Raw genomic sequence first — 26324 nt, forward strand, 5'->3', positions numbered from 1 at the left:
TACTCTCTTCCCTTTATAAATAAGAGTATTTTTAAAAAAATTTAATTTTTATCCATTTATTATTTTTAATTACCTTTTTAGTATAGTTGTTTATAATAAAAGACAGAGGAGGATGATTTAAAAACTACATCAGAAAACAGCAATAAATACCAAAGAAGTCAAAACTCAGAATTTATACCTGGGCAATCGTGCAAGGCAAGGCAGAAGGAATAAACTCGACGATTAACTACAGAATCTAATCTCCTCGGGATGCTAAAATCATAGCATGCATATACCCCTCTCGATTAAATTTTTTCCCCCTATATCCTTGTTATCAACAGCAACGGCTTCATATTTCACACTTTGTTCGAATCTTAAGATTATGATCCCTTAAGCTCCTAATCAAATTAGGGAACTCCACGACAGAATTGATGAGGATGATACAGACAGCTGAGAATCCCCAACGAGACTTTGAAGTTTGATTGCAAGCTGAGAATTGAAAATCAGTGGTTGCAATTCGTTTTGAAATCATTTATTAGAGATTACATATGATTAAAAATTATGAAGTCATAATTGCATTGCTCCTATTTATACGTGAATTTCATTCCAACCAACTCCACCAATCCTGCTTAAAGAGACTAAAAAGCCCGCATAATTGTCCAATCTACTTTCCCTTTGTCCTTGTTCTATGTTCATTCCTTTCCCTACCTGCGCTGCAAAATAAGTTTTTAACCAAAAATTTGTTAACGGACTTGTAGCCTAATGGCATGAAAATTTCTCTACAAGTGGGCTGTAGATTTGATCTTATTTGTACCTTTAAGTGATTTGTGCCAGTTCCTCTAATTTAAAAAAAAAAAAAAACCAGAAATGTTGCTATTGCATTATGTATCTAATCATTTTCTTTAGCCATCCCCGCCTCCAATCAACGATGTCCACTCTTCACACGACTTCTCCTTTCTCCCTTCTTAGCGATACTATGCGCCATTAGACCCAGACGGTTTAACTTTCACTGAGTAATTATCTCATCCATATACAAGCAATACTATCTCACACACGATAAAGCGTACCGAGTAAAAGGAAGAGTACATTTTTTTTGGTTATTAAAAACACGATATGTTTCGATTAGGTATGAAATTTCTGTATCAAAAATTATCAACAAGTTAAGTGGATTTGTATTACGATGGCACCAATAGCTAGAGGCTCAAAAACCATGTTAGTTGAACTTCACCGTAAGTGCAAGTCTTTGTCTCTGTTCCAATCACCTCTATTGTTCTTGCGGTTGATCTCCACACATATGACAATTTTTCTTTTCTGGGGGGCCATTGTTATTTAATATGGACTCAGATCAATAAGAGAGGTCCCTAAAATTGTGTGCAATTCATTTAAAATGAAATTGAAAACCTTTTCAAGACGAGGAAAGCTTGTAGCTTACAAGGACTATTTTAATAAATTCCCAAGCTTTATGACATCTCATATGACGGGTGTATGCTGGCCGTCTAAATTTATTTCTCTACACATCATCACGCCATCATTTAACCACCCAATTTTGCAAGCATCATCTTCTATTCCTGTACACCCCATATATTCCAATTTCAAGCCCTTCAAATTCCTGCCCTCATTATGGCTTCAACCTCTAAGCCACAGAAGAAGCTTAGTGAGTTTCTGAACGAGGAACAAGAACCATTCGTCCTAGAGCTTTACCTTTTCGAAAGAGGTTGTTCTAGAAAATGGAACTTAACTCAAGATCAAGGAGGCAATGGCGTCAACATTGGAGATTCAGCCAGGAGCCTGGAGAGGTCAGCAAGTTGTGCGCCAAACAAGAAGAGAAAGGCTCTTCTTTCATTTTCCAAAGTTCTAACATCTGTATACAAGAAGCTTCCTGCACACAGCGAAACCCCTGTAACCAGAGACTCTGATAATAGAGATGAAGATGCAGTTAGTGTCCCTGAGACTGAAAGGGTTGATCAGAAGGTTGCGGAAACAGACAGGTTTTCATCTGCTAGTAGCTCCACTTCGTTCAACTCATGCTCGGAGATTGGAGAAGTTGAAGAGGAGACTTGGATATCATCACATAAAGATAAGCCTTCTTTCATTTCAGACACTTGCAGAGCTTCAAATGCTTGCAATATTGTGGTGACAAGGTACAAACTCAAATTCTTACTTACCTTAAGTAAAAGCTATTCATTCTAGAAAACAATAGAACCTTACTACTTTAGGGGAGAAATATTAATTAGTTTGGTTACTCTCAATAACAAAGCCAGCAGGCTACTAGTAATGGAAAACACCGCCGGAGATACATAGAACACAGCCGGGCTTTACTGGAAAGAATGCACCCACGCAAAGTTCAACTATCCCAACATAGTAAGTATTATTAGATGTCACAAGCATAGGTGTAACCTTTTTACTTTTGTTTTGAACCATGTTTGTAACATGTGTCAGCTTGTTTGGCAGATGAAAGAGTGAAGGATGATGTTGGGAGAACGGAACAGAGAATTTTGAATTGCGGAGAAGTTGTTATGCCCAAGAAAATCACAGAAGACTCATTATTATCAGCTGCTCTCTGGGGATTGCTGATTCAGTCAGCTGAGGGAGATGGACATAGCATGGACTTACAAGAGATTCTTGGGACAAATGTTTCTCAAGTGTTGAAATCTAAAAGAGCATTGCACACGACAAAGCAACTCCTATTTGATTGCGTGAGAGAGATTGCAGCTAGCTTTCCCGGAACAGACGAAGGACAGACAGGTTACAAACAATTATTGGGGGCGGAGGAGTTGGGTAACCTCATTTGTCAGAAAACGATAGAGTGGGGTCAACAGGCTGGAGATCAGACAAACCTCACATTCTTGTTGACTTCGGATTACTTGAAATCAATCAATGAATGGGGTGATTTTGAGCCACAAGTGAAGGATATTAGCTTTGAGGTTGCTGACGCAGTTTTGGACTGCATCAACAATGAAATTATATCAGAAATGCTTGACATCTTCACACCATCTATCTAACAGTTAATTTTAAGTTGTAGACCCTTGTGTCCCATTTCTCACCTTTCAAAATGTCCAGGTATCATTTGTCAGTTTCATTTTAAACGCCTGCATCCAAAAGTCCTCGTGTAGTCGTTTTAGTCATAGATATTATACTGAGTATCAAAAACTGAAAAGCAAGGAAATTTACAGCAAACGAAATTGGGCTCTTTTTTTTTTTTTCCAATTCAATAGGAGATCATAGAACAGTAGTCTTCTGATTTACCGATATTCTATCTTAGTAATCATCATAATGCAAACAAAGATACGACAGTTAGGGCAGTGTCGGTCATTGTAAACACGCATAGGGTTCTGGAAATATGAGAGTTATCTGATAAACCAGCAGCTAATCACATAAAAAACGTCATACCGGACGCCATTAATATGAAAGCCACAATGTGTAATCACAATAATTCTGTTGGATGTCGACATTTAAACTACCAGATGACAAATTATAGAGAGGACCAAGAGTGTTCCACTCCTTATCTCCAAACATTTAAAGCGAAAGTTACAAGCAAGTTCAAAATTCCTGTGGGGGCATAATGATGACTTCTCCGCTCATTAATTGCTGCTTTCATTCTTTTTTCCTCTCGCATAGACTCAGTACCACGCTACTCCACTGCGTTAATTCATTCGTATACAACTACATGGAGATGGGTCAGGCTCCGTAAAATATTTGCATATACTTCAATTTGAATGCAAATTCCCACTGCCGCTCAATTCGGCTTCATGATTGGGGTCCTTGTGGATTTCGAGTAGAATGGTAAGGACCACATCACTTTTAAAAAGGTATAAGTAAATCATTGATCCCAAAGAAAATGGTATTGCGGAATCATCGTCCCATGTTTCCAATCATTGAAGCAATTATCAGCATATAATGCAAATGCTGCTTTGTCGTAATCCATAACTAAATGGAGTTAAAATCTTTGTACCTTTTTCCAGACCCCCTTGCGATCATAGCCTTGTCTGTGTGATTGGTTAGGTTTCAGAACCCGCATCCATCGCGCCTCTTCTGATGACTGCCTCTCTTTATCTTTTCCTTGTACTATAGTCCTCTTGCACACCATGACTTTCACGTAAAAGGCTACATTCTCACCAATTGTTTCATCCATCTGCTTACCATGTCCCCTTCAATATTCCTTCCTCAGTCTCTTTCCTTATCCTCTCATTATTTGCCCCCTTCCTCCCCATTCAGTTCCGATTTTTCTGATCTTTGCCTCATCTGATAATCTGGGGTAAAAAACTGAAAATCAAGCTACTACCATGTCTGTTGTATTAGGGTGTGTTTGGATGAAACCAAACCGTGGTTTGGAAAAGTGATTCTGGAGAATAGATTCTGGAGTGATTTTGAGAAGTGAGAGTGTTTGGATAGTTGTTATCAGAAGCACTTTTTATATACACAAATTACTAAAAAAAAAGACATAAGTTAATATGATAATTACAGAAAAATAGATGTTATGATATATTTTAATTTGAAGGAATAAAATTGTTAATAATATATTTTTTACCAACATAATTAATAATACATAAGATAATATAATTAATAAATAATTAATATGTATATATATTTATAAAATATAAGATTAAATATGTTTATAAAAAAAATAACAAGATACATATCCTATAGGCTCTCACACTCTCCCTTTTTTCTCCAAAAGCAAAAAAATTTTGCTTTTTCCAAAACCATGGTTTGGTTTTTGGGATGACTGTTTGGGCAGTTTTTTACCCAAACCATGGTTTGGGCAAACATCCAAACGGTACCTTAGTCGACATAGGAAGCTTGTTGAGTATAGAATTTTTGTCTGGACATGGCTAACCTCCTATTAGAGTGGAGAGAAACTTATTTGAAGCATTATCAAACATTAAATATATACGCTTTTTTTAATAAAAATTCGATCTAGTATTTGGACCCAAAAAGAAAAAGATTTGATCTGGCAGATATGTACACATATGTTGAATAGCCCAAAAATATGGATAAGGTAATGCCTTAACAGGCCAAGGCCCATCGGAGCTTGGGTCCATAAATTGTATGATGACGTCATAAATCAACTGCTCTGAGAATATACTGTACCGGGGGGGGGGGGGAAAACTGCTCTGAGAATATAGGCATGTTGAGTTGTATCAGACTGAACAAAAGAACCACCCGGAGTTGGTTCTTCCACGGTTCTTCCACAACCTGACAAGCTCAGATTTGAATTTTTGCCTATATCTAGTGTTCAAAATGTCTCAGATAAAACTGTCTCTGATGGGAAGATAACTATACTTAGTAAAAAAAAAAATTGAAGGAAAAAAAATGAAACTTGAAAGATGCCGGCATTCAGTTTCTGTTTCGGATTAGCCAGATATCAGAAGTCAAGTCTTCCCCCAACCCTCCCTTTTTTTTTCCCCCTTTTTTCCATTTGGCCAGCAAAGAAGTCAAGTCGTTAACATTATCAGGATTTCTGCTTTTCCTTTTTCGTTTTTCTACTAAAGAATTGGAACCTCATATCCTGTGGATATTGTCTAACCGAATTTCCGAACAAACGTGATACATTAATCGATCAGCTGCATCAGACAAATAAATGAGATATCTCAAGCACCAGACATGAGAGCAAAATAGCAAATAATCTCTAATTTCACATGCACCTGCCTCCTCTTGTGTTGCTTTTTACGGTTTCTTTTGAATTATATATGATTGTCCCTCACAAGAATGTTCCCCTTTTTTATTTTTACCAAATAGTTTGGGAGAAAAACATGTACACTTCTACTTCTTTTATTTTATTGACATATAAAAACTAGATTATACTTTTGTTATCTTCTTTTATTTTTATTTAGAAGCACTAGAAATATTGTTAATTCTAATTTCTCTCTTCATCTCGTGTTATCGTCAAACCGCGCGTATGAAAATTCAAAAAAAAAAAAAAAATGATCAATGCCCTCCACACCACATGTATTCAGAAATAACCATATGTGTTTCAATTATTAGTTTAATTCGACGCGATTATTAATATTTCTGGAAAATGAATAAACTGATATGAAAAATAAAAATATCATATAAACTATAAAGGTTGTATTGTATAATCTCGAACTGAACGCATGCTCGCAGGATATAGTTTGAACTACTCCGCTTTGGTGATGCTAGCTGGTAATTAGTGCTAACCTACACCTGTCAAAAAAATGTAATTGAAACAGGAAGAGTCGTGAAATGAAGAATAATCTAAATATATTGTTTACAAATTCTCCTTTCTATAATACTCTCTAGTTGAAGCAGAAGGAAAGGGTAGACCAGCGAATGGGATTTGGCCCTGGAGCAAGAAGCCAAAAACCATAGTTCACAAACATCATTAAGAAGAGGTTACTTATCTGCACAATTAATGTTTATCTACGTTGTGTGGGACTGAGACATGAGAGATCCTAACCAAGTTATTGTCCCGAACAGCGCAGGATCGCTTACATGAGAAAATAGAAATAACCCTCTTCCTTAACACCGATTCGCAGCTCTTATTGTTGCCGTTACTTTTGCGAGTAGTTTTGGTGCACTCTTTGTAAGCAGCCAAGAAAGGATCGTCCACCTCTTGCGTCCACAGTCCCTTCTTCGACGATGTTCTGTAGACAGGAGGCTGAAACGCACATGGAGGCAGTGGAATATTCTGAATATCTTGAACACCACCGCTAATCTTGCCGCCGCCTACTTCCGTCGTGCACGGCGGAGGTGGTAGATTATGCAGTAACTCTTCCTCTCTTGTGAGGCTCTCAGGTTGATGGACCTTGGAAACACCAGCCTTCTTCTCCCACGAGAAGGGGACGTTTCCATGGGGATCACTAGTCGTAGATTCATCCATGTCCATCGATCGCTTCAGAGGCTGCTGGGAATAAATTAAAAGCGTTCCAGACTTGCTTTGCTATTTATTTGGTGAGCTTTGATTGGGAAAAGCCTTCTTTACACACACACACACACACACGCATGTATAACAAATATTTATCGGCTCTTCACTGGTCTTAACGTCATCAACACTCAGAGGGACAGCAACTTGAACACGAGGCTGCGCAATTTGTTATTGGCTTTGAAAACAAACGCGAAAAGAAAAGGACGGACAAGTTAGGTAAAGAAGACCTGGTGCATGCGAGAATTTGAGTACATATTACAAGACAAAGAGGTCAGACAAAAACTTAAGATGGTTGACTTGGTTCATGACTTCACGTGTAAGAAGGATGCTTCTCGTACAAGATTTCATTCACGCCCCTCCTGCACCTTGGACCAGTTCAAAGGCTGCTCCAAGAGCATCTCTACATCTATTAGTCTTCGAGAATTACTATATATGGTCAAGTTACTTAGGCCATGACAATGAAACGTTTGGATTAACTAAGTAGTTTCTTAAATCTAGCGAACATGGTTATAAATTTTGGATTCTCTTTCGATTGTTGTGAAAACTTGGGTACAAGAAGAGGTTTTTTTTTTTTGGTGATGCATAATAACAGGGTTTTATGAGCTTTGCTTTGTTTTTGTTTTGTGGGATATCTACCTCCCCTAATAATAACTCCCCGTTTTTGCTAATTTTTATATAAGTCCCAAAACTTTTGTAAGCCAAACCATAATATTCATTGCAAAAAGTTAACACATGCATCAAAAGTTTTTCTACTATTGTTAATTAAGGTCTTTATTTAGGTGTGCCTGCATTGATGACTGAAAATGATTTCTTTTTAATATTCAACGATGTTGAACATTTTGTCCTGGGTGAATTTATTCATATGGTTGTTGGGTTTCGCTGAGAAATTTTTATGAAAAAAGATGTCACTTTTAATATTGATATATTTTAATTCACACATACGTGATCGTATATTCAAAGAGCATTATTTCACAACAATTGAAGAGTGTACAGCTAGCATTCGGCTTATACGCTCTGATCTGATTCATTACGCAAGCTTGCCGCTTACACGTATGCTTTTGAAAGAGATTTGATTTGACTTTATTTAATTAAAAATATATATCTGCAAATTCATGCATCGATCAAAATGAGAGCTCCTCTCGAATGAACTAGAAGGCCATTTACCCTGATCTATTGATATGTTTTAAAAAATATATAGTTTTAATAAATGTGAAAAACATATATTTTTAACTCATAAACCAATTTATTTTAATGATCTGATTTATTTAAAAGTGAAAAATGAAGATTTAATTAGATAACAAAATTGAATTTTTAGATCCACAATATTTTGTTTGTCACAATATTTTTATAAATATTACTATGTGCAGTTTTAATTATAAAACATTGTTTATAGATTATTAACAAGATCTTATAATTAGAATTAAAGGTAGTATCATTTAATTTTGGCAGGTAGAAAACCAAATCAGTAGTAAACTTCTTTCGAAGACACTGTTTTCCGAAACTCGCATCAGAGTGTAACTAATTAGAGTTGAGTTGAATTGGACTATTAGTATAAAACTTTCTTAAATAGTACTACTAATAATTTTCTTTGGAGAGGCTTACACTCAAAAACTTGTTCACAGAGCATAAATATCAAACCACATGGACTACCATTGTTGATTTGACAAATCTCGGAAAGAAAAAAAAGACCGCACAATTTTGACATTGTGCTGGTATCCAAACATCCTTTTTTTAAAAAGATGCGGCACCCATTATTTAAAATTCAGGATGCGAAAATTGAAATTCTATTGTCTGATAGAGAACAGCTTTTTCTTGTTTCAAGATAAATAATTTCTTTTTCATCAGAGTGAGAAATATGTAAAGCCTTTTTTGACCGGAAATTTTTTAAACTTAAATTAATGGCAAATCACGATGCTTTAAATGAGTTCAATTTTCCTTGCTAAAACTGAATAAATTTTAATGAAAGCGTGAAACTATTGTTATATTTAGAAATTATTTAATTTTATTTCCAAATAAAAATTAAACTTTGTGATAATTCTCATATTTTGTGTTTTTTTATTTGTTTACATGTTTTATTGTACTTTGTACAAATATTGTACTCTGTACAAATTTTTTTTTGTTTTTAAATATTTGAACATCATTTTATTAATTAAACTCTCTAAGTTATTGTGCCTGTTTGGTTGGGCTTTTCAAGAGTGAAAAGGAGTTTAAATTGGGCAAAAGCCCATTGAAAATTTGGATGGGTGATTGGGTAATCTGACTTTTGTATAAAAAGTTATAATTAGTTATAAGCTAAAATTAACGGACTCAGAACCTCTCCATTTCCTTACTGTCCATTTCCCCTCCACTTCCCTTATCTGGACCATTCATCAAATCCCAGGGCTCATATTTTCACAGCACACTACAAACTCCCTCTCCTCTCTCCCACCGTCACTTCTATTATACGTCAGCTTCTCCCCCTTCCATTTCATTTTGCACGGAGATCTTGTTAAATGAAAAGTTAGAAATGGCTCATGTTTTTAAAACGCACTTCAAAACTCCCCCTCCCCCTCCCCCTTGTTCAGTCTCCCCTTCTTTTCCAACCCAGCTTCGCCCTTGTTGCAGGATGAGATCTGAATGAGGCGAAGCTTAATTGAAAACGAATGCTGAAATCTAATGCAAATATGAAGATCCTAATTTTTTAATTTAGTAAGACCTCCGTTGGCTGTTGCAGAATGAAATAGAAGGGGCCGAAGCTGAATTGAAATAGAAGTGGCGGTGGGAGAGAGGAGAGGGAGTTTGTAGTGTGCTGCGAAAATATGAGCCATTGGATATGATGAACAGTCCAGATAAGGGAAGTGGAGGGGAAATGGACCGTAAGAAAATGGAGAGGTTCCGAGTCCAAAATTAACAGCCTATAATTTATGACTTTTGAAACATGAAGAGAGAAAAAGTTAAAAAATTTATTACTTCTTTTGATTTTTATTATAAACCTCAAATAACTAATTTTTAGATAACAAAAAAATCAGTTAAAATTAGTTGAAAGTAATAAATAAATTAGAAATGTACTTTTGTTTTTAAATATGCTCTTAAAAATATACTTTTATTTTTTCATGTTTCACTTAATATTTAAAATATTTTTTATGATTTCTCTAAAGTTTTAAAATTTAATTCACTCATTAAATTTGACTTCTTCATATTAAATTATTTTAATTTTATGGTATTATGTGAAACTATTTTTTTAATCATATTTTATTATTTATTAAAACTCATACCCATTTTGGTTATTTTACAACCAAATTTATTTTTATTCAACTATAATTCAAATAACCTTTTATCAATCTCATACTTGCAAACAAACTTTTCTGAATTTCAATCCAAACACAATTCTGCTTATTCAATTTAATTTTTATCTAACTTTATTTTTTCATAAGCTAAATTGATAATAAATTACTTTTCTAATCACTGATCCAAACAGACACATTATCTATCATGCACAGCTTAAAAAGAAGGGGGGAAAGGAAATCGAGCTGCAAGGAAAAAAAGAGGTGACTCTTGAAGTACGGGGTCTCGTTTTGAGGCCGATGACATATAATGGGCTGAAAAGGCTATAAAAGCCCAAAACCTAATAAATGGGCCGAAGTGAGGCGGGCCTGGGAGGTTTTTACGTTTGCGGCTAGGGTTTCAAACCCTAGTGCGCTAAAGTAAGCGTGAGACCTGTTCTTTAAATATGTTAAGGAGCCGCGTCTCATCTCTGAGTTTCTGAGCCCTTGTTCCTCCTTCTTTCCTTCGCCTCTGGTCCTGCCATTCCCCTGTGACTTTTATGGTTTATTCGAATTCATATTTGGTTCCAAACTTTATTAGAATTTCATGAAGCTGGGTTATCTTTCCATTTATATCATGTCTTGATTTGTTTTGTTCTGACGAATCACATGTTTTTGTGTTTATTGATCTGATTGAATGATGGAAGAAAGGGTTTGGTGCTATGATTATAAACAATTCCTCGTTCTGAATGCTATAGCCATGGCATGACAGACACGATTACACCCATAGAATATGAGCACTGCCCCTCTATCTGATTTGCTTTTGAGTTAGATAGAATCGTCGATTGTTCTGTGATGTGAGATTCAGAGGAGTTCGGATCTTGGATAAGCAGGGCAATTGACTGAGATTGCATTGTGCTTGATCGACTCCTGAAATTGAATGAGTGGTGTTTAAAGCCCTTATCTTACACTAATGCTTGAGATTGGGGTTACGCTCACCACCATATCATATGTTACTAACCATTATTAATGGTGTGTTTCGCCAATGGAGATTTTTTTTATCACCGAGAATCTATCTGAACGTCCCTGAAGAAAATGCAACTTCATGGCGGCTTATATCTATAATTAATGCGCATGGGATCTCAAACTCAGTGTCAAAAGGAAAGTCTGTGGAATCAATTTAACTAAAATCTTTGGTCTTTAATTTAGTTCAAAGCTTCCCGGAGGGAGTGTCTGGTGAGCTATTTCAAATTAGATTAAAAGGCTCGTTATTTTTTCAGAGGAAAAATTAGTAACTCATGAAAACTCATTTTTTTTTCAATAAAGAAAAGAACGCATAATTTAGGGATCAGTCATGAATCACATACTAATTTGTTTTGGTTAGCGAATTAATCTTTATTGGCATAAGAAGAATTAATCTTTGTATTTTACTCTCTTTTTTTCAAAATTTTAATTTTAATTCATTTCCTTTAAAATAGATCGGTTTGAAAATTAGTACTAAACTACTCGTTGTCCCTCGTCCTTTATCAGTGTTTTCCAAATAATCTAACTATGCCAACTCCAATTAAAAAAAATAGAATATCCATGTGGCAATCGAGTCGCGAATAGCAATGATGTTTATTATGAAACTACCGGTAAGTTTGTTTTTTGACCTGGGTCGGTGTGTTCGTTTATATCTTTGCAATCGCAACCACCAAAATTATACATACAAGTAGATGAACTTTTTCTGTGGGCCAACTAAAAGTGTATGAACTAAAATTAGGTAGGGCTGGGATAATGCAAAGAAGAATCTAACGGATGATGGGGATGAAGCTTATAGGAGACTGGCGCCAGGTGATGAGCACGACAAAGTGACCACAATTAGTTGTTCTGGTGTTATAAGCAAGCATATAAAGACCGTTTTATGTAGGATCCTGAAACTCGGGGCCCATTTGATTAAACACTTCCCTTCAATTAATCAAATTGATAATTGGGGTAAAGCTTAGAAATCAAAAGTTTTATTATCCCTAATTAAAAAATAGGTGTGGGAATTAATTTGAAAATACATATAATAAATTGATTCTCCTTACAATTTATACAAAAAATTACAGGTGTGTGTGTGTGTGGGATTCTTGAACAATGGCCAATTTGAGTGATCACTGAATTATGTGGCGACCGGCTGGATTGATGCCGATGGAATGGACTGATGGAGTAAAACGTAGTCACGTGTTCAAATTCTGGGTGCAATCTTTGTACCTAGTAGGTATTACGTTCGTGTTTTTGATAAATTATGCTGAGAAGGCGTCTTTTTTTTTTTTTGGGATAAAACGTTGATTTTATTCAAAACCAGATGAGAAGATTACATAAAAGGCCAGCCAGTTATATTCGGCCAATTTCAGCTAAACCCGAGTAAACTAAAGGAGAAGGCAAGCTCAATATGACTGAAATAAGAAAGCAAAAGAAAACAACAAACAACAAAAAAATGAAAATAACAAGAACATAAAAAGGACACATGACACCCCAACAGCCAAAGCAGCCTTGAATTTGATAGAAGGCCCCAATTTTTGCCAGCAAATCTAAGACAGCTTAAAGTTTAAGTCTCTTGCTACACCACCCATATCTCCCCCACACATGGATGCTTAGTACCGCGCACCTATTTCTTTGAAATTGCATCATGCAAAGGAACTCGTAGATTTGCTTTCAAAAGATGACGCTACTACGAGTCATTGAGGTAGTCTAATATTTCACGACATCTGCATCCTTTTGGGAAGCTCTGATACAATAAACCAAAGAGAAACAACTACGACAAAGACTTAAAAGACACCGTTTTTTGTGCATAGATCAATCTAGATCATGACATCTGCACCCAAAATTGAAGGAGGCTCTGGAACAATAAACGAGAGAGAAACAACTGCGACAGACTTGAAAGATACTGTTTTACGTGCATATCAGCGAATGAGTCTACTGGGTGTTAACTCCTTCTGTGTAATTTAGGTTGTATCTAGATTGATATATGTCCATAAAATCTTGAAAGAATTATAACTAAGTCCCAAGCAAAAGAAATAATTACTAAAAGATTCTTATAACAACCTAAACAGCCTATAATGACAAGTTTTACAGTGAAAAATGATAACTTTTGAGATTTGTTTTATAATTTTTTTTTTCCTTTGTTGGGATCTCATTGTAATTCTTCCTATAAAATCTATCTCAAAATGATGCAGAATTTAATCGGGAGGAAATTTGCAACACATAATGTCATTTTTCCAGCCATAGCTTTCTTTAAAATCTAGAGAAATCCCTATACCAAACACCACCACCTGGAGATTCTTGAATGGGCAAAGTAGAAAACTTGGAGCATTTTGCGTAGAAAGTAAAACGCGTGCAATGAACATGATAGAGGCGCCACTTGGACCGGTTGGATAAACTGACTTGAAAATCACAAGGCTGTATTATTCTCCAGGACTCGGATCATCAAGATAGTTATTGCCTCTGTTGGCGATGTTTTCCATGGTTTTAAGCATAAAGCCAAGCAAGCGACACCCTAATGTGATTCCCTTCTCAAGAAGGGCATTAACACAAGGGAACTAGATTGTGGCAGCCATTGCAAAACAAAATGTGATAAAAAGTTAAATCCTGGAGTTTTTTAAAAACTTTTAAATCATTATAATAAGTTTTGGACAATTGCGTTATCACCTATGAGCACTCCTTTGAAGTAGACTATGGGCCTGTTTGGATGTCTCCCTTTGGAAAAAGAGACTGCCAAACAGGGACAATTTTGAAAAAACTATGATTTGGGTTAAAACTACGGTTTCAGGGGAAGTAAATTCATTTTGCTTTTGACTCAAATTAGAGAGTATCAAAGTGCCTCTTAGAATAGATCTCAATAATAATATGACTTTAACACCCATCAATTATTATTTTATAAACATATTTAATCTTATATTTTATAAATATATATACACATTAATTATTTATCAATTATATTATCTTATATATTATTAATTATGTTGGTAAAAAATATATTATTAACAATTTTATTCCTTCAAATTAAAATATATTATAAAATTTATTTTTTATGTAATTATCATATTAATTTATATATTTTTTAGTAATTTGCACACATAAAAAGTACTTATAATAACAACTATCCAAACACTCCCACTTTATTAAAATCACTTTTTCACAAAATATATTTTTTGAAGAACTTATTTTTTAAACCATAATTTGGTTTCATTCAAACTCTCCCTGTATGTAAGATAAAATCACAAGAGCTATTGACACCATGCAAGATAGCTGTCAATTTCAGCAGAAGGGGACTAGACCAATAAAACAATTTGCCCAATGCATGCTGCTTTGCTATTGTTTGTCAGTGGGGTAAGCTCCAATCAAGATTCCAGTTTTTAGCAGTGTCAATCAGTAATCGCTATTTCAATGAAACGGTAATCAAAATATGGGGGAAAATGTGATGTTTTCTATGTCACCAGAATAGTTGCTGTCCTACTCCGGACAATGTCCAATGAATTAGAAAACTCGGATGAATATTCACTGATACGTCGCGCAATCAGATTCTCACCACTTGAACTGGACCTCACCATCCACTTCATAAACCAACATCACTACTGTTCAATACAAGCATTACCAGAACGGAGTCACGGACGCATAAGGACCAGAATGAGTTTTTGTTGGGGGAAAAAACAGAGAAAAGAAAAAGTCAAGCAAAACATAAATATCCAAACTATAAGCCCAACCTGGTGGAACCAGATTTTGCAAATTCAGAGATTACACAATTTCAAGGGCAATTTAAACTGATATCAAGCCAGAACAGATAAAAATTCCCCTCCTTCATGGCAGCCTGAAGGACTTGATTGTGGGAAGGATGGAGTTACAAGGTGGGCAAAGAGGAGGAATTGCCAAGAGTGGAACCAAGCAGATCGTTGCACAAGCTGGCCCCTTCGAGTCCTTTATTATTCTCAGCCTGCGGACTGCTCCCAGAGTTGCTATTGGAAACTGATCCAAACGCGGTCTTATGCAAGACCCCCGTTGGAGATGAACCTAAGGAAGAACTATTTTCCCAACCATCTGTCATGAGGTTAAGAGCAGATGAGTTCTTGGAGCAATCACTTGTATTGCTGCTAAGATGAAGAACCTCACCAAGAGGACCCCCCATGGAACTTTCCCAAGCAATTGGAATCCAATTTGCCTGCCTGTTACTTGATTCATTCAGACCAATTCCCACCCCCAAATCCATTTGAATTGGATCTAGCTCCCTGGATAGTCGAAGAGGTGACAATGTGACTTTTTCATTAGTAGCAGAGGAAGTGGATGACATGAAATTTGAAGAGGCCATGGGGATAGATATCGAAAGCTGGGTCCTCTCGGATTGCATGTCGAGTTTGGGCCAGTCATCCATGAAATGACGAAGGGATTGCTGTGACTCTGCATCTCTGTAAGAGGGGTTTTGCGAAGAACCAAAGCTTTTATGTGAAGGGTTGAGTAGGGAGTCAGAAGTGACAAGCCCAAACTCATTCCTGGACGATTTTTCGTACGGGATTTGCTCCTTTTGTATCATATAAGGGTTTTCCTTGGGCTTCAGATCAAGGGTGGGAGGCAGCATTGGAAGAGCAGAGCCGTCCTGCACTCTCTCAATGGCATTCTCCTTGTTGTTCATGAACATTCTGCAATTATTGTTTCCCACAAGAAGACACCATTACTAAACAGGACCTAGTTAATACTAATTATAAAGTACACCTGCATTGCAGCATCCCCTCCAATGTATCATAGGTCCTTCGATTGTGCGCTATTCTAAACCTAAAGAACAGCTAACGACAACAACAATGTACAGAAGCCAGAAGAGCTAAAGGAAAGAAAGGCGTTTTACTTTACTAACCTGTCGATGTTGGTAGGAGCAGAAGTATGAGATGAAAGAGGCTGCAAATTCTTGGATTGATGATGGGCAAAGGAAAGAGTATTAGACGCAGCGTTGCCTGGCACCACTACTGAGGCAGAGGAGGAAGCATTAGGGATGAGCTTTGAGGCACTATTGGTAGTGGTGGCGCCAGAGACGGCATGGCCTGATTGGCCTTCCACAGGCTTTCTTGAACGATGGCGGCCTCTGTTCATGTGGCGCTCACAGTACTTCTGGTCCACAACGGCATCTCTTGAGCACCGCCATTTCTTCCCATCTGTTCTCCTACACCTCCCCGGTTCGGGATCAGTGTTGTTCGAGAATCCCAGATGGAAACCTCCCCATCCCACTACATCAACAACAAGTATTAGGCACCATACATTACCGTTTTTCTTACTCGTATGCACATCTAAGAAGAGAAACTTACGTGTATTAGTTCTCAGGAGTCCGTTGGAAAAGTTACTGAAGCCAGCAGAATCGAGAGCTTTTCTGATAGGGATGAGGAGATGAGAAGGTACGGCCATATTTGCAGTGATGTACTTGTAGATCAAGGCCTGGTGTTCCAGCTCCATCCACTGGGACGGAGTGAATGGCCCTCTGGTTGTTAAAACCCCGTGCATGCCTCCAGAGCCGTAACCTGCTGATAATCCACAAGATAAAGCTCAAACGCAGCCAGAAATGGCGAAACGTATGCAAAAGCCTAATTTTGTAGCAACTTATAAGCAATATTATTATCTACTTCACCACAGTCGCTCAGATCATTAGCTGAGCTGAGTTTGTTCAGATTTTTTTAATAAAAAACGATGTTAATTTTCACCAGAGATTTAAATTTTATGAAAAACTAAAATTCCCAATTTTAATTTTAAAATGATGTAATTCTTTTTTTTTTTAAATAGTTTTGCTTTTTTCCCCTTAACTTCAACCAGATATGAAATGAAATACCTCTATATTTTTTGCTACAGCAGAATTGCATGACTGTATAATTTTAAAAGAAGAAAATAATTTGGGGGAGAAAAGAAAAAGCGTAAAGAGGTATGACAGAGGACAGAAGTAATATATCTGATGTGAGGGGACTACAATGATAGGGGTTTATGGAGCTTTAATTGAAGAAAATAACAGTCAACTGTGCGTGTGTGCGGGGAAGGCGATGGAAAGGAAAAGAAAGACTGCGAAAAAAGAATAGAGAGCCAATCAAAATCTGGAGCTTTTCTAGCTCCTCCTATAGCTCTAACCTGCCTTGATATACTTTTTTTCTGATTTAGTACCCTCTACATCAAACTTTTTCTCAATCCTCTGACGGTTTATATTTTAACAGATAAGTCCGTTGATAAAGGGATCTGAATCCAAAATCCATCTCCCTAACACGACGAGGACAGTGATTTAATATTGACAAGAGGAATTTTCCCGTTTTTACTTTAATCTTGACAAGACCCAAATCACAGGCTTCTCTTCCATTTTGATGAAAAGACCGTCCGCACTACTGAAGAATCAGCCGTAAAGAACCATGACAACCCACACTCTCTCTAGCAAAACGACCTCGTTCTTTTTTTCTGCGCGGGGCAAAAAGAGGGCAAAACAACAGTAACCCCCCCATTCTCCGTCAAGATTTTCCCGGTCGTTGACAAATCAGAAACGAATGGATATGGCTTTTAAAAATTTATTTGCAGAAAGTAGTGCATGATCATTCACTCCTTCCCCAAGACTATTAGAAAAGCTGAAATAGGTATTGCTGCTAGTATCGAGTATATACCTGTATTCCGGGTGTAAGCAGCTAGTTGGTGATAAGAAAAGGGCAATGCGGCATTCGGGGAGGCCTTGTCCGTTAGCTGAGGCTCCGACTTGGGAGAAGAGAAAGTGAGCATTTGAGAATCAGAAAAGGGAGAAGTATTAGATCTCAGCAAAGAGTTTCTTTGGTGAAGCAGCATTGGAGCAGATCCTACGAGAAGGTAAGCATTCGGAAAGAGTAGAACTCGCCGATTATGTAGAGTTGCGGCAGATCTCTGAGGATATGGATCTCAGATCCGTACGGTTTGTTCCTGCCTTGACTCAGGATTCGAAGCTGGAGAAGTGGAGGCGGAAGTGTGGGAAGAGGGGAAGCCACCGAGCCATTTAAAATCCACCGCCAAAAGATCTGTGCAGAAGAGGAGCCACCAGCAGCTAGGCGAGCATGAAGCTCAAGCTCAAGCGGAAGCGATTGAGGAACATTTGTCCCGTTGGAGAAGACAGGCGCATCTTATGTGTGAATACCAGATTTACTTACTTGACCCCTTAAAGCCGAGCCGAAACTGGAAACCGGGCTGGTTTTGTTTTCAAGACTTGATGTCTTTAGAAAGATAAAATAATTGGGGGGAGAAAAGGAGGGGGGGGGGAGACAGCAAGCCAGGATATTTAATTTTTAATAGGAAAATCTTGAGAGAGGAAATAATTGTACAATTTAGCATCTCATGTACATCTTTTTGGTTTTGTTTTGGCTAGGGTCTACGGATGGCATGAGAGGGCTATTGTGGAAACTTGAGCTGGCTGAGAAGGACATGGATGTCATTATGCGACTCACATTTCTTTCTCTCTCCCTGCTTTTGGGGGGGGGTGGTGTTTTGATCTTCAATATTTGACCACAGAAATTTACGAGGATGTTGTGTTTTTACTTTTTATAGGATTTAGACAGGGATAGTGAAAGATTCGTCCAGATTATTTTTTCAAACAAAAAATAAAAAAGGAGATTGGGATGGTGAAAGAGGAGAGTTGGTTGTTTTTCAAAATAACTTTATAATGTTGCCTTGCAAAGTCCGCTAGCCGGTTGAGGCACAGCATGAGAGCCTTCTCACTCTTCTTAAAGTTAAAAGGCCAAACTGGTGATGGGCCGCATGAACAAATATGCATTGCCACGTGACTCACTCCCCCCCCCCCTTCCTCTTCCGTTTCCTTTTTCCTCTCTTTCTTACTCCGCCCTCCATATTTTAATATATTCTTTACATTTATCTCCCCTGTCTTAATTTTGAGACCATGCAAAAATTTTAAATAATAGTAAAATTGGATTAAACTAAAATCCAAAGCATTCGGATCAATTTCTTTTTGCGTCTCTCGGTTTAAGAAGAATAAATGGGATGCTCATGCTTATATGCAGATAGGAATAGACGCAGGTTGGGTGCGTTGAGGGAGAAAATGGGGTTAACTTGAGGGCAAAGGGATACTCTCCCATATTCCTACGCTTGTACAGTAAAGAAAAGAGTACAGTTTGCTGATTATGGGAGGACACAAAAATTACTCTCTCTGGTTTTTTTGTTTTTTGAAATTTTATTTCTTGAAATACAAGTTTTTTTTTTATTAAAAAATTAAGTGAGTTGGGTTCCGGAGACTCACTATAGTGAGAAAATGCCTCCAGACTCAAAAAATTCTTACAAAAATATTTACATATCACCTATTAATAAAATCCTCATATCGGTAACGAAAATCAAACACACAGTCTTATAAACTATAAACCGATTCTTTGTCAAAGTAAAATACAAGTTGATTATGGGAGGCTTTTAGATGCGAAGAAGAAAGCACAGCCCACATCCACTTTTTTTGGGTTGTTGGAAAACCAACGGCATAAAGACACGCTCACCCTATGATCTCACATCATTATTTAGTAGGTAGGCAAGGACATGACAACTCCAAACTAAAATTAGACAGCCTAAGTTGTGTCAAGTGGTCAAACACAAACACCCCCCACATGATGACGAAATGAGCTCCTTCTGTTCTCCGCCCCCGCCCCAAAAAAAAAAAAACGTCAAGCTGTGCCCTCGCTGGCTAGAAATTAGCCATGAAAATTATTTTTCTTTTTAAAAATATACTAGTTTTAGTGTAATGAACATGGTTTTTTTTTCAAACTTAATTGCTCTGACAATTTTGGCTCTGTGGGGAAAAAAAATATCCACGCGTTTAAAACTTTAAATAATATATTTAGTAAAAACTAATTTAACTTTCCACCAAAAATAAATAAAAGTTAACCTACCTCTTCAATATAAATTATTTCTCACCATCTCACTGATATTAAAAGTTGAACCGAAACTTGGCTGGATCATGAAATTTATCGAAATTTTTTACTATTATTCTTATTAATCACGTTAAATTCCGACGCCATGCGAATGTTGGAGGTGGGATGTGGCCATGTTGTTGTTACATTCATAACTTGATGTAGGTGCCAAGACCCGGGGACATATATATAGAGAGGGCAGCATTGAAGCTAAACGTGACAGGTTGCTCTAGAAGGGGGAAGTGGTGCGGTGTTGACCGAGGCCGAGGATGGTCCGGGAATTGCCAGGGTTAAAAACTAGAGGGGATGGGAGCATTGAATAGAAAAAGTACTCCTATTTAAAATCTTTAAAAATCTCATTTGATTTTTATGTTTATTCTAAATATAAGATCTCAATTTATTTTATTTTTTAAAATAGTTCTTGTAATAATAATATTTCTAGACAATATACTTGATTAGTAAGGATATTTTAGGATATACAATACCTATTGATTATAAATAATTAACTTAATTGGTTTCTTTAATCTATTCTAATTAGCCAACTAATTTTTATATTAAGAACCAAAAGTAGTACTTCTCCGGTCCTAAATATAAGACCCTGAAAGAGTATATGTATAAGGAAGATTTGTGGGGCATTAATAAGGAGGGACCGTGGAGAATTGAGTAGAATCACAAGGTACTCGCGAAGCAGGAAGGAATAGATGCTGCGTTTAAATGGGGAATACAGAGAGAAAAAGCCCTGCCGCTCTGCTCATTTTGAATGCAAACATAACGCAGAAGCAGAAGACGACGCTGTGTTATAAGCTTGGGGAATGTTTGGGGGTCAGATTCTGATATATGTCGCTTTTTCTCAGACCATCCCTATGTCTCCCTTCTTCTACTACACCATATCAACCCCTCCTCTTCACGTTTTCCTCGCCTTACCTTTCTCTGAATTCGCGTTCATTTCATTATCATTTACTTCTATTTGATGTAAGTTGGAGAATCAAGACGTCTATACTCATTTTGGCGCGGTTAAAAATTATTTATAATTAAAAAAGTGTTTGGATAGAAACCAAATCATGGTTTCAGAAGTGCTTTTACGGTTTACGAAATAAATATGTGGAGGAATTTGTCTCGTTTTGTAGAAAAGTGATTCTGAAACCATGGTATGGAGGTTACCAAACACCCCCTAATTCACAAAACGTACAAATAAAAACAAGTAAAAAAATTAAATTTGTTCTTAAATGAGAGTGATTTTTATGATATTAACTTCCACCCTATCACATACTCCTTATTAAATATGGAGAGAAAAATATTTAATATTTTACAGAAAATGTCGGGTGTTGTTTTTGTAATGTTGAATTTATGTTGTTCGAGGGAAACATGAGAAATTATTGGGGGGCTGGCATTTGAAGGTGGGGCTTTAATATTTACCCCCTGCGTTTGTCTCCTTGGGAAGGGATTCTCCACCACACTGTCACGCCCCTCAGCTACAGCCCTCCCCATGCCCTCCCTCCCCCTTTTCTATCTCACCCCACAAGCATCTTATTTTTATTTATTTTTTTTCTATCTCAATTATCTCCCTAAATTCCTTCCCTTTATGCATTCAAATGTCAATATTCAGCGTCTTTTAGAGTTATATCCTCTTTTCATGTCTGCTCTTATTTAACATGATGATTTAATTGTAGATAAATATAAAATTTTAATTGATTTTAAATATTTATCCAGGATATTTTTGGGAAAAAAATCACTGATTATTTATAAAAAAATCTCATATATTAAGCATACAAAATAAAAAAGAAATATAATTAATTTTCAACCCAGAAAGGGCGGAAGTGGATAAAACTGGAAAAGTGTCGAAGAAAAGAAGGGGGGAGAGGAAAGGGTGGGTTGATGCATCCATCTATGTCAACATTTAATTGAATGGAGGGAGACAAGCCCCGGTACGGTCCATCCAGCTGGGCCTCATTATTATTTATCATCATTTCCCCCCTTTTCCCTCTTTAATTTATACTTTATTTTATTACTCACTCTTATTTACCCCCCAACCCTTCTTTTTCCTTTTCATTTTCTTCCACAGCATCGCCCATCAGCGTGTGGGGCGTGACCATATTCTGAGTAACGCGCTTTTACATTTTTGCACCAGACATCTTTTTTAATCTGGACGAAAATGGGGGTTTGATTTTTGGCGAGAACCAATATTTATTTATTTTTTTGTCTGCAAAATTTTATTTACATTTTCAGCGAGTTAAAAATTTAGAACGAGAATAAAAGAAGTACTAAAAGCAGGCTTCTAAAAAGCTTATTTGCATTTACTTATTTTAGGTATTTATAAGTATTCTCATGTAATTCAGAACAAAATTTTTTTCATACTTATTTCATATTTCACAAATTACTACTGGAACTTGTTTGAAATAAAGCCTTCAAACGCTTTTCGATCCTAGTTTATGAAATATAAGACAAGTATATAAAAAAATTTTAATTTCAATTTGTATAAAAATATTGATATGGACTTAAAAACACAAATCTAAATAAGCCCTGAAAAGTCGCTTTTATAAGTTGCCACTGCGATTACAAGCAAATTTTAAGAAGTGAACTCTAAGAGCAAAGAAATGTTCAAAGAAAGGGAGAAAAGAAAGAGGAGAACATAGGACTTAGGAGAGTATGGTGGCATGGGGAGATAATAATTATGTGATATATACAATGATGAGTCTCTGGTTGAGATTTGCAAATCTCCCTCTGACAAACACATATTAATTTTTTGAATTCTATATTTATTTGAACAATTACAACTAGATATTCAAAAAAATAATTATAAAAAAATTCTAATAATAAATGAACAGTTGTTATTTATTACTCAGAAACTTGTCACCGCAAGTATTCTGTTTATTTCTGGAAATTTTTAATAATCATCTTCTTAATTAAAATTTTATAGCAATTCTTTCCGATTGGTTTTTATTATAAAAACAAAAGCATGCTTTGAAAAATAAGGAGAAAATGTTAGAAAAAAAAAAGGGGAGGAAATAATGGAGACTTGTTGTCCATATGGGAACGGGAAGTCCCGTATGATGGTGACACGTCAAGAGCGGGCGTGAGAGTGATGTTCCGCGCGGGGCCCCCCCACGCATGGGCGTGGCCACCTTCACGGCTTCACCGCAGTTTCAATCCCAAAAATACAATCAGGAAGAAAGACTCTGAATGAAAATAAATAATTTTAGGCTCGAAATTATTATAAAATTGATTTGAAAGGATAGATATTTTTGGAAGATAAGATTTTGGAATCAATGATGGAGGGAGCGGGGACGGGGAAGGGGGAGGAAAAACCGAAAATAATGGGGGTGGGGGTGGGGGTGGGGGCGAGGATGTTAGGGCAAGAAGAGGGCGAGGGAGGGTTCGCTTCCCCTATGCCGACAGCGTCAAAGGTGGGGCCCATCATCTTGTCTTACTCGCGTCACCTTTCGTACCTCCTAACGCCCCCACTCGCTTTATAGCCTCGGGACCCCCTCCCCCACTAGGCCACTACCCGCTTGATGCATATTTCATCCCCCAGGTTGAAATAACTTATTTTTTCTCTATAAATTCAAATAATTTTTAATTAAATTTTAATAATGTTAATGTCAGGTTATTATTATTTTATATTCATCTGATCCTATTTATAAATCACTTTCAACATGTTTTGTACAGTATTTGTTTTTATTTAAATTTAACAACTTTTTAATTTTAACCCTATTTGATATACATTATACATCATATAAATAAAATCAACACAATAATAAATAGAGGGTAAAATTGTACATCTATACAAAAAATTTCTCTCAGTACCCTATAAATAGGAACAAAAACTTTCTTCTCTCTCTGCCCTATAAATAGGGCCAAAGGAGTATTATTTTAATCAATTTTTTTATGGTTCCTAATCAAAACTTTTATACTGTTATTTTATTTTAATCAGATCTTTATAATAAAATACAAGTTATAAATAGAATCCAACTCTCGCGTATAAAAAAGCATCAATATTACTATTTCTGATCTTAATTATAATTATAAGATTTTATTTATAAATCATAAATGAGGTTTGTAATTATAACAGAAGTAGTATCAGCTTCTGATGTTTATAGGTTTCGCAATCCAAATTCCGTGTCATTAGTATTCCTTTCAAAAGGATAACTTCTAGTTATGAACTTTAAAGATTATTATTCTTTTGGTCTTTAATATTCCTCCGGTTTTAAATATAAGTGAGTATAAGGGTTTTATATTTAAGACAGGAGGAGTATAAGGCTTATTTAACTGATTTAATTGAATTTAAAAAGTTAGGTAAGTTAGTTAATTATAAAAAATATAATATATTTTTCTTAAAATATCATAATCATCTTTCTTAATATCTCGTCTTCCTCTTATACTTGGTTATGGTTGAGAGAGTATCTTATTTTTAAAAAATTGATAAATGTGAGAAATAGATCTTATATTTAAGATCGAAATCAACTCAATAATTAGGTCTTATATTAAAGATCGAATGAATATAATATTTTAAAATTTGTTTCCTTCCCCGCATCTCTGAAATCATCCCCTCTCCATTTTTTTAAAACCGCATGATAGTTTATCTATTTAATGTCGGCGAATTCAAAATCACCATGATATTATGTGAAAAATATATATCTCGGATGAGTTAAGTGTACTAAAAGGGTGTTTGGATAAGATCGAAACCATGATTTCAGAAATGCTTTTGCGATATACGAGGTAAATATGTGGAAGAGTTTGCCTCAATTTACGGAAAAGTACTTCTGAAAAGTGATTATTGGGGCACCCAAACACCCCTTAAAAAAATATGTTGATGTAAATCAAAAGAAAAATTTTCTCATATTTATATTCCGTAAATTTACAATGTTTATTCGCTGTAACGCTGTTTATGGTTAGGAGGATTTGAGTGGACACAGATTACAGACAATGAGCAAGGGGTGAATCTCTTCACCTCTATCAACGTCCATGATCTCCCTTTTGTGGTCCAAACAAAAAAAATCTCCCTTGTTCTCTACAAATAGCGAAATCACAACTAATCCCATGGGCCTGCTGAGTTATTTATTTGGCAAATGTAAAAATATCGAAGATTGTACGGAAATATTTCTAGTTCTGATAAAACCGAGGAGAAAGATTGGGTCAAATTATTCTTATTAACATACTATTGGATTTTGAGTCCCTTTGGGGGGGGTCACTTTGGTTTGTAGAATGTCCTTGTTATTAAAATGAAAAAGACATGTTTGATTCCTTATAGATAGGATATTTAAATTAAAACTCATTTAAAATGACTTATAAATAATTTTTTAATCATACTTTAAAAGAAAATATGAGATAAGTTTATAAGTAAAAATTAATTTATGGGTACCTAAATAAATCAACCCAAGACGATAGTATAGTTGATTTCGTTAAGAGACTTTAACAAAAACATGCTTGCGAAATCTTTCATTCTAATCTAAGGTCGGTGATGGATCAATGAACTAGAAGAAGGAAAAGAGAATAATATTGCCTCCACTCCTAAATATAAAAATAAATTAAGAAAAGAAGTTAAATTAGTTATTTATGATAAATAAGTATTATCTTTCTTAAAATATCTTTGCAAATCAAATTTATTGATTAGAAATACTATTCTTAGAATGACTATCATCGAAAAAAATGGATAAATATGATAAATACAGTAAATTAGGGTCTTATATTTAAGACCAGAATAAAAATTAAACAATGTCTTATAGTACTACCTTTGGTTCTTAATATAAGACCTCATTTGACTTTTATTTTTGTCCTAATTATAAAACTCTAATCCACTTTGTCTCTCATATTTATGTATTTTTTTTAAGGTATCCTTTTAATAATGATAGTTCTAGCTAATAAACTTGATTAGTAAAGATATTTTAAGAAAGAAAATACAAATTTATTATAAATAAGTAATTTAATTTATTTTTTTAATCTTTTTAAATTAGCTACTAGTTTTTATAATTAGAATCGAGGCAGTATTAATCACCGATGATAAGTAATCAGAGTTGAATTTGCTTGGTCAACCCACCGAGGCCACCTCGCGGACCTTTTGTTTTAGGATCAGACAGCATAGAATGTCATTTATAGGGGTTGCAGGATGGCATTTATTTTGTGCGCTGGGTGATTTTCTACTTGCGTAACCTTCAAATTAATAATATAACTAGTTGCCTCGCTATGGAGGGGGAAAACGAGAAGCAGTCAAGCAGCAAAGGCCGCTGGAAAAGGAAGGGTTAAAAGGAGAGAACTGTAGAGAAGCCCAGCGAAAGCGAACATAGGGTTTGTTTGGATTGACTTATAAGTAGCTTTTCAAAC

The 26324-nt window shown here is 35.9% G+C and overlaps 3 protein-coding genes and 1 non-coding gene across 4 annotated transcripts; 2 read left to right on the top strand and 2 right to left on the bottom strand.

Moving 5' to 3' along the window:
* The first annotated feature begins 1361 nt into the window (after positions 1-1361).
* On the top strand, positions 1362-3022 carry LOC114761688 (uncharacterized). Its single transcript, XM_028951112.1, has 3 exons — positions 1362-2120; positions 2237-2340; positions 2431-3022. Exons 1-3 carry the CDS (start codon positions 1600-1602, stop codon positions 2979-2981), a joined length of 1176 nt encoding a protein of 391 aa, XP_028806945.1. The 5' UTR covers positions 1362-1599; the 3' UTR covers positions 2982-3022.
* Positions 3023-6321: 3299 nt separating this feature from the next.
* Positions 6322-7015, bottom strand: LOC114761689 (uncharacterized). The gene has a single exon (XM_028951113.1). It carries the CDS (start codon positions 6824-6826, stop codon positions 6350-6352), a length of 477 nt encoding a protein of 158 aa, XP_028806946.1. The 5' UTR covers positions 6827-7015; the 3' UTR covers positions 6322-6349.
* A 3805-nt stretch (positions 7016-10820) lies between these two features.
* LOC114761702 (small nucleolar RNA snoR8a) lies at positions 10821-10909 on the top strand. The gene has a single exon (XR_003742180.1). It is a non-coding gene; the product is annotated as a small nucleolar RNA snoR8a (small nucleolar RNA).
* A 3725-nt stretch (positions 10910-14634) lies between these two features.
* LOC114761694 (growth-regulating factor 6) lies at positions 14635-18242 on the bottom strand. Its single transcript, XM_028951119.1, has 4 exons — positions 17742-18242; positions 16419-16628; positions 15974-16340; positions 14635-15761 (listed from the first exon to the last, which is right to left on the bottom strand). The coding sequence occupies exons 1-4, from the start codon at positions 17914-17916 to the stop codon at positions 14969-14971; spliced, it is 1545 nt and encodes a 514-aa protein (XP_028806952.1). The 5' UTR covers positions 17917-18242; the 3' UTR covers positions 14635-14968.
* Between the last annotated feature and the right edge of the window lie 8082 nt (positions 18243-26324).

Source organism: Neltuma alba, unplaced genomic scaffold (genome assembly GCF_004799145.2).
Source record: "Neltuma alba isolate B1F8T4 unplaced genomic scaffold, ASM479914v2 tig00011128_pilon, whole genome shotgun sequence".
Taxonomy (NCBI): Eukaryota; Viridiplantae; Streptophyta; class Magnoliopsida; order Fabales; family Fabaceae; genus Neltuma; species Neltuma alba.